A 16,022-nucleotide genomic window follows, 5' to 3' on the forward strand; every position below is an offset into this window, starting at 1 on the left:
GTGCAAAAATGTATGCAAAGCAATGGATTATGTGCAAATGCGATAATGTCTTTGCACAATTAGCAAAGGTTTTGCATTACACAAAATGCAGTTTTCCTGATATGCCTAGCAGTTAAAATGCAGTCAGACTGCATTGTTTTTGCAATGTAGATGCACCGCCCCACCAAATATACTGTTCAAAAAGTTAGTTTTCAGATGCTTAGTTAGAAAAACAACACAACCTCACAACACACCAGAAGGCTGCAAGTTTGTGACAGAAACATATCTAAGTAGTTGGACCAGCTGTGCCTTGTAAATATACAAGTAGCTAAAAACAGTAACAGTTACACTGCAAAAGGATATCAGTTGTTACTTGGTAGTCATAATGTAACATACCCATGTCTAATTTACTCTCTCTCTCTGTAGGTAGATAGATTGATATGTTTTTGTAATTAGGTTTGCCAAAGTGAAAACTGGAAAATCTTATATAGCTTTCATGGTTGTGCAGAAGAAAATGAATTTCAGCATGGAGAAATGTAAGGTATTGCACTTAGGGCGGAAAAATGAAATGCACAGATATAGGATGGAGGACACCTGGCTTCACAAGACTATATGTGAAAGGGATCCAGGAGTCCCTAGTAGACTACAAGTTCGACTGGAGTCAACAGTGCGATGCAGCAGCTAAAAAGGCCAATGCGATTTTAGGTTGCATCAATAGAAGTATAGTGCATCAAGGAAAGTAATAGTGCCATTATTCTGCTTTGGTCAGGCCTCACCTGGAATATTGTGTCCAGTTCTTGGCACCACAATTCAAAAAGGATGTTTCCAAGTCAGAGGGTTCCAGAAGAGGGAGACCAAAATGGTGAAGGGTCTGCTATGCCTTACGAGGAAAAACTTAGAGAGCTGTGTAGCCTGGAGAAGAGATGGTTAAGAGGTGATATGACAGCCCTGTTGAAGTACTTGAAGGGGTGACACACTGAGGATGGAGATCATGGAGCAAGCTTGTTTTCTGTTGCTCCAGAGATTAAAATATGGAACACTGGATGCAAGCTCTAGGAAAAGAGATTCCAGCTCAACATTAGGAGGAACTTCCTGACAGTGAGAGCTGTTCGACAGTGGAACGCAGTGAAAGTCTCCTTCTTTGGAGGTCTTGAAACAGAGGCTGGGAGGCCATCTGTCAGGGATGCTTTGATGATGAGTTCCTGCATGGCAGGATGGGGTTGGACTGGATGGCCCTTGGGGGTCTCTTCCAACTCTAGGATGCTTTGATTCTCTCTCTTTCTGCCCCCCCCCCCCTCTTGTTGTTGCAACCTTGTCGTCCCTCTGGTTCCCCCTTGGTTGGGTCCCTTTCGCAAGCGCAGCTCCGGCGGCTGGAAGCGAGAGCGAAGCAGGAGAGGCAGAGGCCGCCAGCCACGCAGCCACGCGCGCCTCCACCCACTGAGCCACCCAGCCACCCACCCAAGTACTTTCCTTCCATTCTGGTGGTGGGAGACTTTGGAGCAACTCCCACCGGCCTCTCCAGATCAGCATTGAGCGCAAGGGCCCTCTCCACCTTCTTGGACTTGACTTGGATTCCCCCCCCTCCTTTCCTTTCCTTTCCATTTTGTTTTTTGCCCCCAAAGGAGGACTCCAAGGAGAATTAGAGGGGGGGGGGGGGTCGGTGGGAAACCCGCACCCCATTTCCAAAAGACACCCTCAAGCAGCAAGAAGAAGAACATCTCCAAACACCTTTCCCTCCTGGCACTTTTGTCCTCCTTCCGCCCAGCTTTGATTTGTTTTTAATTTTTTCTCATATATATATTTTGGGGGAAAGAAAATTGCAGTGGCTTTCTCTTCCTTCCCCTGTTATTATTCCTTCCCTCCTTTCCTTTCCTTCTTCTTTTTTGGGGCATCGATCTCCATCCCACCAAACCTCTCGGGCATGAGTTAAACTAGCGAAAGAGATGGACACCAAACATTTCCTTCCCTTGGGTGAGTTGGATTTCTTCTACGCACACACCCCCCTTTTTGGGTTTGGCATTTCTGTTTTTTTTTGGGGGGGGGGATTGTAGCCAAAGGAAAAGGCCTGGCTGGGTTGTTTCTTGCAGGGGAGAAAGTGAGAATAAAAAGGGAAAGGAGAGTTATTGTTTTGGGGGCCAAGCAAGGCTGAGCTTTGGGTGCCTTTTCGTGCGTAAAAACGCACAGGTTTGGCTTGGAACTCTTCCATCTTAGGGACTTGGGAAAAGAAAGAGAAAGGATCTGGAGGAATTGGGACTAAAGAAAAGGGGTTCAGGAGTGGGGTTGTATGGTTGTGTGTCTGTGTGTGTTGGAGGGGTGTCTTTTGTACCCCTTTCTTTGCTCTTTGGCTTCCCTGTGGCTGGCTTGGCTTCTTGGAATGAAGTCATCCAGGCCAACGATGTTGTTGTTGTTGTGTGTATATATATGTGTCTTGTTGTCTTTGTGGCTGGTTGTGGGGGTTGTTGTTGTTGTTGTCACAGGCTTTGGAAGGGGACACACACACACAAATGAAAGCCTTCCCTTTAATAAAACCCTACAAGAAAAGATTTGCCAAAGGAAAAAAGAAAGGTTGGGAGTGGGAGTGAACCAGATTGCGCTTTGGGAGACATAGTTGTCCAGGGGAGAGTCTGGGTTTGATTTTGGAGAAGGGAAGGGATGGCTGGAGTGGGAAAGGATCCTGGGATGGAAGCAAAGTTAGGCAGGGATAGCAGTAAATGGTCTTGGGATCATGGAATCTTTCTTTCTTTCTTTCTTTCTTTCTTTCTTTCTTTCTTTCCTTTTCCTCCAAGTCTTTGGAAGTTGGCATTGGGCGGAGAGAGGCTGTGAACCTCGAGGAGGAGGGAAGGAAAGAAAGAAAGGAGGGGGGAACCCCGGAGAGTTGGGGAAGCTTTCCGCAGGAAATCAAAAGAAAGAAAGAAAGAGGGAAAGGAGGAGTGTGAGCAGGCCTGAAAGTCTTGCGAAAGGCTGCCCTGTCCCTTTCTCTTTCCCTCCCCAACTCCAGGAGTTTGGGGTGTCCCACCATGGAAGAAAGTTTTCTTTTCTTCTTTTTAAAAAAGAAATGTGATCAAAATGGGCCCCTTTCCCCCAAAAAAACTGTCTGGAGGTTTGAGGCCGAATGGATTTTAGGAAGCCACTCCAGAGAGGATTGTGTCTTCTTCTTCTTCTTGTTATTGTTTTTTTTAAAAAAAGGTGATTTTATTTTATTTTTAGCCATTAAAAATATTTCTGTTGTTGTTGTTGGCACGGAGGAGGCATGTATTGGAACAGAGTCCCTTCTTTTTGCAGGAGTTCAATTTCTATAGCATTCGTCGCTTTTGTAAGCTGTCGATTGTATTTTTTCGGTATGTTTTTAATTGTATGGTTTTGGAGTGTGAGTTGCTTTGGGTCCCAGAAGCAGGATACAAACTAATACAATAAATAAGTAAATTCTTTTGGGGGTATACGGATTTGTTTCTTTTGCCCCCCCCCCCCCCCATCCTCATCCTCAGGATTTGGCCAAAAGGATCTGTCTGAAAGTATATTGCCTACTTTCTGGGATTATATACACTGTCTGGCTTCTCTCCCTCCTTCCCTCCCCCTATTTTTCCTTTAACCCTTTAAATTAACTCCTATCCTCTTACCCACCCTTGAAACATCTCAGTCTAGAATTGCTCTTCTGAAAGAGACCAGAAGGATGGGATAGGCAGTCACAGTCAAGTTGCTAGATCTCAGTGAGGCCTGACTGTGGATCTCTCAGCGCCCTTTGTCCTTTTGCCCTATTTGAATCCCATTCTTGGAGAAAGGTGGGATATAAATCTTTGGAATCAATAAAATAAAAATAAAGAAATGAATTCTAGTGGGAATTCCCCATCTCTCCTTTGCTTTCCCTGCCTGCCTCACCTCCATTCATGTTCCTTCTCAGTGTTTTGTGAGTCATGTTCTGGCTTGCTGGCGACTCTCATGGTTGCCAGTGGCAGTTGGTTGGTTGCTTGCTTTCATAGTTTTGTTCTGACTTTATGAAAAGATGTCTGTCTGGCCTTTCTTGCTCTCAGCCTGTGGCTCATCTTTGTGGCTTTCTGCAGTCTGAAGCCAGGAGGGTGAAAAGTGACTCTGGTTTAGACTACAACACCCATAATCCCCTAGCCCTGTCCACAGGGGAAGACTGGCTTGGAGCACAATTGTCCCTGCAGTTGGGGGTAAGATTCTTCTATGGGACAACAAGGGCCAGCGTTACCAATGGCATCTATATGTCTTTGACATATACTGTATATACTAGAAACTTAGGTTGGAAAATTGATCCCAAAAACCTGAGTCACCATATCCATGGGTCAATGTAAGTACTGTATCTTAACTCTTATTTAAAAGAAGAAACCATTCTCTGGTGAAAAGCAAGAGTATAATCTGTCCTGGAAGCACTGGCCCGCTCTATTCTCTCATCCATTCAGCCTTAAGAGTAAAAACAAAGAGTTATGTCTGCTGGAATTCTGTACATTCTTTGACATTGTTTTGCTTTGCTTCAGATCCTTTGCTATATGGCCCTAAGTTTTACCCTGGACGTATCCATAGGTCATCGCAAAATCCATACTTTTGGCCCCCAAACTTGCCCTTGACATATATGTGAGATCAACTTATAGTCGAGTATATGTGGTATATGTCCCTGAGAGACTGTGGAATTAGCCATCATGAACAACCAGCAAAATGTTGGTTGCATGCGATGTGGTGGGTGTGGTGGAGGAGGGACTCTTGTAAGCCTGGTTATAGAGATGAGGAGTAGGCTTGCGATAACATCTGAACAACGCATCATGTTCAAAAGGATCTCTTCCTGGATTCCTGATACTTATGAAAGCTTGAGATTTCCACCAGTCTTCCTCCTATTTCTTCCCTTCTCTTTTTGCTAGAGAAACTTTATAGAGTTTGGACATCTGCTCTGAGCAGAGAGCATAGATGGGATCATGCATCCTTCCGGTGGTTATTGCGCTGCCACTCCCAGCAACCCTAAACAGCTTTGCCAATGGTTTAGGGATGCTGGGAACTGAAATTGAGGAACTTCTGGGGGGCAACATGGTTCCCACGCTTGTTGTAGAGAAGTAACAGAAGCCCTCATTTAAAGTGCTGGACACAAGAGAATATGTAGAGAGATCTTGTTTGAGACTAAGGGGCTATACAAACGGGTGGCTAAATGCCACCCTTGCATGCCCCTGATTTGTGCCACAGCAGCTGCATGTTGTGGCACCAATCCATGCCCCCAAAGAAGCTGCTCTGAGGTGACCCAGTGGGTTTCCATAACTGAGCAGAGATTTAATCCTTGGCTTGTAGTCCAACGTTGAAATCACGATGACCCTATTCTGCGCTTAGGGAAATTATAATTTCCCAAATGATCGGAAAACTTTGAAAAAGGTTCCTTGCTCTCTTGACAACAAAACCTAGATGCTTTAGTTGAATATGTGTGACCTGGAAATCTTGGGGGTGCTCTGGAGCTGGGGTGTGCAAGGGGGAAGAGAGAGACAAAAGATATCATTTCAAATGTGAAAATCGAAGTTTGATCCCAGACCAAAGTATTGGTCTGTTTGTGGAGAGGGCAAAGGTCTGTTTTCCCCAGTCCCTTCACTGCCAAACATTTCTGAGCAGACCAACTTGCCAGGTGACTGTCGTATTTGCACTAGTTACACTGTAAAAAGTTAAAATGTTGTTTTAATTGGGGAGGGGGAACTGGCCTAAGGCGAGCTGAGTTTAAAAACTTGGCAATGGCTTAGGGGGAAAAAAGATTCAGCATCCTTTGCAGTTTTACATATCTCCGTGTCTTTTCCTTGTGCTCCAGATAAAGCTCCCCACTGCCCTCTTTGCAGTGTGGGCCCCCAGTATCTCCAAGGCCACCTTTTGTATCTTTGTCCTTGTGATGTCAGCGGACTCTTCCCTCTCACCACAAACACACCCGCACACCATCATTGGAGAGGCTGGTTGCCCAGAGTGTATAATTCAGGGGGGAAAGGAGCCTGTGCCCCTTTAAATCTGGAGTGGGCAACTGTAGTGTGCGCCAACTTTGCCACGAAACAAAGAAAAACTATTAAGCAAACAGGATTTTTCAAGGATCGGGGGACTTCCACCTCTTTAAAAGGCAAATTCTGGAGATTCCTGGGAAAAGCAATTCTCCATATATATATATATATATATATATATATATATATGGGTTGAGGGCCACAAAAAACAGCCTTAGGGGTCTTATGGGTCCCCAGAGCCTCACCCTGCTTTAAACTGGTCTTCTACCTCCCGCCATGTAAGCCCACTGGGTGACTATGGGTAAGTCACACTCTCTCAGCCTCAGGAGATGGCAATGGCAAACCTCCTTTCAAGAAACTTGACAAGAAAATCCCGTAATAGGTTTACCTTAGGGTTGCCATAAGTCAAAAATGACTTGGAGGCACACAACAAGAAGAAGAACACCAACAAAAGTCAGTGGACTCAGATAAGGTGTCATTCCCTAGCACATGAGAGCTAGGGGGAGATTCCACGCATAAGATACCCAAAAAAGCAGTGGTATAAATCTCCACATGGGGTTCCACACTGATTGTGCCATGCACATCTGTGTTGAATGGCAACATTACACAAATGTGCAACTTAAGCCACAAATCAACATGCCTATGAGTATCCACATGTTGCTGCACAGTCCTGGTGCTGGATTTTGGCTTCTCTCTCTCTCTATCTTTCCCCATGATTCTACCAGGAGCAAACAGTTCAAGAAGTTGTGCCACCCTAGCCTGGCGCCTGGTGTGACTTCTGCTTTATGATGTCCTTTGCTGCTTTTTAGTGAGCTGTCAGAGGGTCAAGAATTTCCAGTTCTTGGTTATAGATGTTGCTGTTGGCCCTGCGAGGCGGTGGATGGAGAGCAAAGAAAACCCCAACCCAGGCAGAATCAACACATCTTGGGGAGATGGAACCCTTGGCTCTCAAACCGCCTAGTTGTGAAAGCAACATCATGATTGCATTCTGCTTTTACTTCTCTCATATTCATTTTTTGGGGAAAGAGAGCCAGCTATTGCAGATTTTTCACAGCACACTTGCACAAACAAGCCTGTGGGATCAAATTCATGTGGGGTCCAGGGAGTAAAAATCCTGGATGGATGAATTGGCACCTCTCCAAAAACCATATTGGTGAAACTTTTGCAACACTCTGGAGGATAATATTGAGTGACTTCTTTGGTCCATGGCAGAAAATTTTGAGTTGCCCCCTTATTGGCTGGGGAACAGACAGCTTGCAGCGGGACAGCTGAAGAAAGAAAATGATGATAATTATGGCTCAAATCTTGGTGGTTAACCCAACTTTGAGTAGATCAATCAAATCAATTGCTGAATGGTGAGCCAATACAGTGGACAAAGCCTCACTGATTCACTGGGTCTGCTCTACTTGGAGCTAGCAACAGAATTCATGCTAATATTTATTTGGGGACTGAGGTGGGGATTTGTGGATTGAGGTAGGGAACAATGACAAATAGCATCAGTTAAAAGACCCTATAAAACCAATCCTATCAATAAATAGTTTTAACAGTCCATAATTTAAAAATAACCTACAAGAAGAGACTGGTCTTTACTGCTGTTTTGAATGTCTCCAGCTGGTGAATGCCTTCTGGCAGGTCATTCCATAATCTGTTGGTGTCCAAAGAAATGTCCTAGTTTTGGCTGACTAAAGTAGATGTCCCCCAGAGGACCTTATATGGGAGATACATAGAATAGATTGAGCATGACTGAGGTGATTTCCTTGGAGAACAAGCCCATTTGCTCTAATGCAAATCAAAACATTTCCCTCTTTGGTGGAACTGTGTTATTGTTTCATTGGAGAATTTGTGGTCTTGCTTACAGTATACCAGCTCATATCATAAACTGGCAGCATGAATCTCCATGTGAAGAGTTAAACATTAATTGTGTTACACAACCCTGTTGAATGGCAGCCTTGTGAAACTGAGGCAAGCCACCAAATGTGCAACTGACTGTATAACCAAATGCACTAGTGCATCCTTGCCATGCACAGTAGGCGTCCATGTGCAACAGGGCCACAAAATGACCAACAGCTTTCATAGGTGAATTTAGGCATGTGTAAGACACCATCAAAAGTCTCACTGTTGAGTAGCAAGCATCTAAAATTCATCATCAGAGTAGATGTTGCACAAAATGAGGGAGTAAAGGAGAGGATGCTCTGCAGGAATCGTTGATCTGTGCATTCCCCTTTGGGTTTTAAAAAAGTATACCTAGTGCCTAAAAACTGCTGGCCATTTCGGCTGAGGGGTTCTACTAGTTCAACATGAAATGATTTCTCATTTTGTACAAAATTTCTTATAGTACTCTGTTGGTAAACCATCTGGTCCTGGAGTTTTCCTTTTTAAAATTTACTGATTGCTTCTAAATTTCAACCTCTGATATACAGTGTGCCTGCGTCATATGTGGCTTTGAGCATACGGGATCCAAGGGGCGGTGCATCCCATTTGCATGAATGGGGCGTGCACCTGTGGCACGTGCGCCTGTGGCACGTGCGCCATCACGCCGCCGCGCCACTGCATGCATGAGCCCCATTCATGTGAATGGGGCTTGAGCATGCATGGAATTCGGCTTACTTAGGGGGGGTGGTGGTGGTGGTCCGGAACGGATCCCCTGCATAAGCTGAGGGCAGACTGTATCTTCCTTCCTTCCTTCCTTCCTTCCTTCCTTCCTTCCTTCCTTTCTTTCTGGCAATCCACTCCCCCCCCCAACACACAGAATGCAGTTGCAGAAGGGATGAGTCCTGTCTATCAAAAACCCCTTCCTCCCCCAAGTGCTAGTATACCCCCAGTTTTAACTGAAAGAAAACAAAGAAGGCAGCTCTTGGAATGAAAACACAATTATCCTTTTTTGTTTTGTTCTGATTCACAAGGTGTTGCGAATGCACCTTGAGGTGGGCTGCAAGGCCTTGCTGCTCCTTTACCACAACTGGAAGGCATGCAAAGGAGGAAGGACAACTTCAAGTTTGCTTTGTCAGCTCTGCCTCCTCCTCTTTGGCTTGCTTGGGCCTCTTGCAAATCACCCTGACCCTCCCTTTCCCCCCACCTCCTGTCTTTTGGATGGCACAATGATGGTGGTGCAGCCGACCCCCTGATCTCCAGGCCAGTAAAACGGCAATGAGCTTCCCATCTGTTGGCTGCCGTTTATGGTGGCCACTTCCCTCTCTCATCCCAGCTCCTTGTACTGGGCTCTTAAAGAAGCTTTTATAATCTTGGGGGAGGGGAAGAGGACACAAGAGAGTTGGGGAAGGAAGCTGAAAGCCAAAACCCTTGCAGACTTCAAGGCATCTGCACGTGATCGCTAGCCTGGGAGGCCAGACTGGTTGGGGGCACAGATGTCGTCATCTCGGTGGAAGGGTTGAAAGAAGGTTCAAGGCAGGTCCAGGTTGGAGTCAGGCTTCCCGATGGCTGCAGATCGTACTACTCTGCACTTTCCAAAACCGAGCTCTTCCAACTCAAATACTTTTAAGCATTTCTGTTGGCTGTTTCTAAATGGCCTTTCTTTCCCATAGGCCTTCCAAGAAGTCAACAAAAACGAAAAGCAGTTTTAAACAAAGAACCATGTAGATTTAAAGAGATCTGAAAAGCAGTGAAGCATGCATATATATATATATATATATATGTGTGTGGCTCTAGTGAGTGAGCCAAGCTTTATCTAGTATAAGAAGGTAGGTCATTCACCAACATGAACTGGAGCTAGGGAATGTTTCTTTCTATATATGCGTGTTGTATAAACTCACTTGTTAAGTCACAGTCCCATGCTGTCCGCCCCCCTGCAAGTTAATATATTTAAAAGAACAAATGGGCTGAGAAAGGGGAAGCAATTATTGAGAAACCAAAGCTGTTGGGGGGTCTCTGGGCGGGTGGTGCGCTCAGGCTGGTTCTCCTCCGTGTGCGCTGGTGTGCGTTCCCGTTTGGCTCGCTGACGGTCAAATTGTCCCCTAGAGTTACAAAGCAATTGCTTGTGCTCCTTAGCAGACTAAGCATGAAATGGTGCAGAAAGGGAAGGATGGGATCGAATTGGGAGGAAGCCAAAGCAAGAGGAAATAATGATCTCTCCCCAACTCCTTCCTCTCTATTATTATTATTTTCCCCCTTTTTGCTCTAGAAAAACTTTTGGAGACTGGGATTTTATATCCCTGCCTTCAAAGACATTTATGCACAGGCTCCTGCAAATGTATTGTATGTATTATCAAAGGGTAAGGTAGGACCTTCCAGATGTTCTTGGACTGCAACTCCCAGCATCCCTAACAATTTGGTTAGGTTTTTTTTAAAGAATGGGTTGTATTTTCTCTATCCTGCAAAATTCGACTACTTGTTTTACACGTGAGGAATGGAAACAGATAGATTTTGGTTGGCTGTCTGGGAGCGTCAACCAAAAGTGTGATTGTTTGCAAAGAAATGACAGCTGTCTCCTGATACCAGTTCCAAAGAAAAGGCCTGTTTTGGGCAGGAGCTCCTGACTTTGAAGGTTCAGTTCTGTTATTAAATGAGGATTTCTCCTATTGAGCCACGGGAAGTCTAGTTGAGTGGAGAAATTTAGCACCTGGCCGTTGGACAGTAAGTACCAACCTAATGGGCTAATATATTAACCTAACTATCTTTTTTCCTACAGAGCCCAGGCCATAAGATCTTCCAGCTGTTTCTTTTAGCTGTTCATGGTATTTATTGACACACTCCAAGAGATACAGGGAGAGGGTTTATTGGACCACTATTTACGATTCCTTTGCCTGCCTTGAGTAAAGGGAGTTGTAAGTGACTCGGCTCTGCATGTAAGGGAGAGTCCGGAAGCGTTAATCACATTGTTGTGTGTGTGTGTGTGTGTTGTGTGGACTTGGATAAATTGTATCCTTTGGCCGGGGATACAAACCCCAGTCTCAAAATTGCACAGTCGGTCCTCCGCATCCACCGATTTTTTATCCACGGATACAAGCATCCACAGCTTGAAAAAGTATAAATTCCAAAAGGCAAACCTTGATTTTCCATTTTATATAAGGGACACCATTTTGCTATGCCATTGTATGCAATAGGACTTCAGCATGCATGGATTTTGTTATCCAGGGGGGATCCTAGAGCCAAATTGCAGTGGATAACAAGGATCCACTGTATTGTTGAACTCCAAGTGAAGCAAAAAGGCAAAGCAATGCTTAGGTGACATATAGAGGAAGGACAAGTGATTGTGGCCAGAGTTTCATTTCCAGCCCATATCCCACCATGTTCAGGACCAGTGTAGTGTAGTGATTTGAGCACTGGAGTCTGGCTCTTGAGACTAGTGGTTTGATTGCTGGACTATGACTCTGGAGAGCAGGGTTCAAATCCCACCTTGGCCATGGAAACTCACAGGATGAGCTTGGGCAAATCACATTCTCTCAGCCTCAGAGGATGGAAATGGCAAACCTCCTCTGAAGAAATGTGCCAAGAAAACCCCGTGATACAGCTGCCTTAGGGTCCCCATAAGTCGGAAAGACGTGAAGGTACACAACAACCAATCTCACCATGTTGTTTGGGTTTGTTGGTGGCGAACTCTCCTTTGCTGGAGATTTTTAAGCAGGGATGTGATAGCCACTGGTCAGAGACCCTTCCACTATGCATCAGCTAAATGACCCTTAAGGATCCCTTCTAATTCTTTGACTTTTGGTGGATTTTTGGAAATTGAACTACAGCTGGCCCTCTGCGTTTCCAGCTTTGACTTTAGTGAATTTGATTATTCACGGATTTGACTCGGCTAGAGGTTGACCATAGAGTCACAATGGAGGACCTAGCTATTCCTAGAGAAAACACTTCCTAGGCAGTTGTAGGTCCTCCAACAGAACTCTATGGCCAATTTCTGCCAAGTGTCAGCCGTAGAGTTGTGCTGGAGGACCTACAAATGTCTAGAGAGGTATTATCTCAGGTTAAGGTTAAAAAAGAAGTATTTTTCAATTTGCATTTTAAAAAACTTTCATGGGGTTCCTATGTCCCCAGCGAAGGTGGAGAGCCCACTGTAGTCCTCGGGAGAGAAAGAGAGCCTCCACTTTCTGTTGTAGCCACAACCAAGTTGCCTATTAATTACTTTGCAGCTCTTTAATAACGTCTCTGGGGACCAACGGCTTTTTGAGCCCAAACAAAGAGCCCTGGAATGTGCCATGAGACTGTTTCTAATGGCTGAAAATGGCTGCAAAGTGTTGGCTGCGGAGCTAAAGTGAAGCCAGCCCAGGAAGGGCGCATGAAGGCCATAGCCAAGGGGGCAACCCAGGAGACAAGAGAGTCCACATCTTTTGCTGCATCAGAGGTTCAGATTGAGATGAAATTCTTTATGCAGCAATTATCTGCTTGCTGCAGGAAAGTCTTCTATTCGCAATTTGGAACTTGGCTTGTGAAAAATTCGTAAGTGGTTATTTTTTTTGCAGAAAACATCTTTTTCTGGGCATAGAATAATATTTCTGCACAGAGATATTGTTTCTCTGCAAAGAACATGCTGTTTGCTGTGGAGGACATGCTGTTGTCTGTGCAACTCATCCATGCCTGTGTTTGCACTGCAGAAATACCAGTTCAGCTGCCAGAGATCAATGCTGTGGGATGCTGGGAATTGTAGTTTGTTGTGGCACCAGAGCTCTCTGCTAGAGAAGGCTAAATCTCTCACACGACTACAATTCCATGAATTCCATAGCACTGAGCCACGGCAGTTAAAGTGGTCTCATACTGGATTATTTCTGTGCAGCCCATGTGCCAATTTGGTGCTGAATAACTGTGAAAATTCTTGTCGTTCTTCTTGTTGGGGTCCTTCAAAACTAGATTATTAGTTACTAATTAATTAATGATTGCTTATTGTGATGTGCATTTCTTGAGCGTGTATCAGGGCTTGGAAGCAATGAGTTACCAGGAATCCAGTTACTGGGTAACTATTTACTGTGCAATTTATGAAGGCGGGGGCTTCTTATCCTCCTTTTATATGTTTGTGTGTCTTTCTCTTCCCCGCGAAAGGCCAAACCAAGTGCGGTAAACAATTATAGTAACCCTGCATGCTCTACACTGACATCTTCTTCAATTTTACATGTGTGGATTTCCGCATGTTCTTTTCATTTTTATCACTCTTGGGGAAAAAAATGTTTATAAAGCAATGAACTAATGGGTCTGTCATGATATTCAGGTCTCTCCTTCCTCGCAGTAGATGTGCAAACTTTATTGTTGCAGTGCGGACGTCTAACTGGTGGGAAAGTTTATTATTGAGTCAATTGTTTGTTGCTTTGCATCCTCTCGGTGATTTTGGCTTGGACAGAAGCCCAGATATTTTTTCCCTTTCTTTAATCATACAGATAAGTCTGCTTATTCCAAATAACTTGTGTGTGTTTGTGCATGCTGTTCAATCCAGGGTTTTCTTCTTCTGAGTCAGGGCTTTGCAAGCATTTTCTCCATGCCTCTTTCAATGTTAAGTTGCCTACAAAAGGTACACACGCCCAAGATTTCTGTGGGTTAGCCACTTTCATTCATGCAAAAATAATACCACCAGTGTCTGCTGGGTCTGGTTTTCTCTACAGGAACCCTTGATAACCTTTCAAGAAACCTTCTAGGTCTTCCAAAGAAGCCCCAGGTTTTGTTTCACGGGTGCTGAAATTCACGATTTGACTCCCACTTCAGCCATGAAACCCATTGGGTGACCTTGCGCAAGTCACACTCTCTCAGCCTCATAGGATGGCAATGGCAAATCCCCTCTAAAGAAACCTGCCAAGAAAACCCCATGATAGGTTCATTGCTTTATGAACTTATCCCATACATCGGAAATGACCCAAAGGCACACAACAAACACTCATAAGGGTTCATATACAAACTAAAAGGCCATGAATGAAAATTGTCTGGGTGACATGGGTATTGTTATAAAACCTCAAACAGGGTAGCAAAGAATTGGCCTATTAGTTAGTGATGCCAGAGGGTCTTTTTTTCTACCTTGAAAAAGGGCAATCTAGAGACTCTGGCATGGTTGAAGGCTACAAGAACTACTTAGAGGGCACACATTGTTTATTCCTGCATGGCTGGACTGGATGGTCCTTGAGGTCTCTTCGAACTCTTTGCTTCTATATGGCCCCCAAAGTCACCATCTTACCCACTCAAAAAGATGATGGGACAAGTCTTGGTTTTCTTGGTTGGATGCAATGCTTTGCTTCTGCTCCGCTTGGCAGCACATGTAAACCATCGCCAAACGCACGTGTTTCCTTTGGTGTGGTTTTGCGAGGCAGAAGTGGGTTTCCTCTCTTGGATCTGCACAAGCACTGTGTGTGTGTGTTTGTGTGAGTGTGAAGGGTTCCCCTCCCACACCTTCGGCTGTCTGGTCCTTCTGGCTTCCCAGCGTTTCTGTTGCAAAATCCCCTTCTTAGCTTAAGCTCTGGGCTGCCTGCGTTCTGGCGCACAGCTGTTCATGCTTTGGCAACATGGTGTGCCTCTATGTATGGGGGGTGGCAGACTCTACCGATGATCCCCCAACCCCACTCTACTGCTGCCTGTCTTCCTCCCACCATTTTGTTCACTAGCAGAAGGGAAGACGGCATGGATGATCGGCATCCATCCACCTGTCCTAGTGGATCCACCTTGTCCCGTGCCTTCAAATTATTTCCAACTCATTGCTACCCTAAGGCGAACCTGTTATGGGGCTCTTGGGATTTCTTCAGCAGGGATTTGCCAATGCCTTCCTCAGAGGCTGAGAGAGTATGACATGCCCAAGGACTTGCAATAGGCTTCTATGGCCAATGGAGATTTGAATCCTGATGTACTAGAGACCTAGTCCTATACTAAAAACACACCACATTGGCTTTTGTGATCCTATTCTAGAGTGCTTTTTGGGGGCAAGATTTGTTTATTTTATTTAGGTTGCATCCACACCACAGAAATAATCCAGTTTGACACCATTTTGATTGCCGTGTCTCGTGTCTACACCAAGCGAGCCTGTGATAGTGGCAGGACCAAGAGAGAACCTTCTGCTATAGATCTTAAAAGTCAGGCAGATTTGTATGGGGAGATACGGTCTTTCAAATAGTCTGGACCGAAGCTATGTAGAGTCCAGAGGAGGACCTTCTCTGTTCAGAGGAGCTTTGGCATGGCCTTCCTCTAAAAGGCTAAGAGAATGTGATTTGCCTGAGGTCACCAAGTGGTTTTGAATGGCCGACAGGGGATTTGAATTCTGGTCTTCAGAGTCTTAGTTCAGCACTGAAAGCACTGCACCATACTGCCTCTTAGGTACAGTATTTGGTTGCTTCCCAAATGGGTCACTAGCACCTTCACATGATGGACTTGCTCAAAGACCTCTATGGAAAAGGTGCCCTACTTTTTCAACAGAAGAGCAGAGCTTGGAAGTACCACATGAAACGCAATACCTTTACACAAGAATGGGTGGTCAACGGGTGGTTTAGTTGTGGATTCTTGACCGCCTTCAGGAAGTTAGACTAAATGGGTCCATTTGGTCCCGTCCTAATCCACAGGCCATTTTTGAGTCTCCCCTTTCTCTTTGTTGATCTTTCTATTTTTAAAAACTAGAAATGCCTAGTATTTGTTTGGGAGTTGTTTGGAGGAAAACAATGGAGAGGAAGTACAAAGAATTGTTGTAACCTCTTGTTCCAAGCTTCCTTGGGACTCCTGTTAGGAGAAAGCCAGGATGCAAAAGAGATAAATGAAATAATGTTAAGGGAGCGGGACCTGGAGGGTGGTGGAGATAGCAGCCCTATGAGGTGGCACCCCTGCTCTATCCCTACACACTTTTTGGCCTCTAACCAGTACAGTGGGCCCCTGGTATCCAGTGGAGTTTGGTTCCTGGACTCTCCCATGGGTACCAAAATCCATGGATGCTCCAGTCCCATTAAATACACTAGCATAGTAAAAATGGCTTCCCTTACATGAAATAGAATCACGGTTTGCTTTTTGGAATTTGTATTTTCTGGAATATTTTCAAGCAGTGCATGGTTGAATCCGCAAATAAAGAATCTGTGGCTATGGAGAGATGACTGTACCCTGTTTGTTAATCAGTATGCAAAGAGATCTTGTATCACCTTTGAGACTACAAAGTCTCTGAGCAAA

General features: G+C 44.9%; 1 protein-coding gene across 2 annotated transcripts in view; it reads left to right on the forward strand.

The window, feature by feature from the left end:
• Positions 1 to 1,380: 1,380 nt before the first annotated feature.
• The window catches only part of LOC149308106 (retinoic acid receptor RXR-alpha), a 138,514-nt gene continuing 123,872 nt past the window's right edge, over positions 1,381 to 16,022 (forward strand). For both annotated transcript variants that reach the window (XM_089535093.1, XM_089535094.1), the window contains exon 1: positions 1,381 to 1,950. In XM_089535093.1, the coding sequence (XP_089391219.1) occupies positions 1,923 to 1,950 (28 nt within the window). In that variant the 5' untranslated portion in view covers positions 1,381 to 1,922. The remainder of the gene's footprint in view (positions 1,951 to 16,022) is intronic.

The sequence above is a fragment of the Sceloporus occidentalis genome, unplaced genomic scaffold, assembly GCF_023333645.1.
Source record: "Sceloporus occidentalis isolate IW3139 unplaced genomic scaffold, rSceOcc1.0.p SCAF_8, whole genome shotgun sequence".
Taxonomy (NCBI): domain Eukaryota; kingdom Metazoa; phylum Chordata; class Lepidosauria; order Squamata; family Phrynosomatidae; genus Sceloporus; species Sceloporus occidentalis.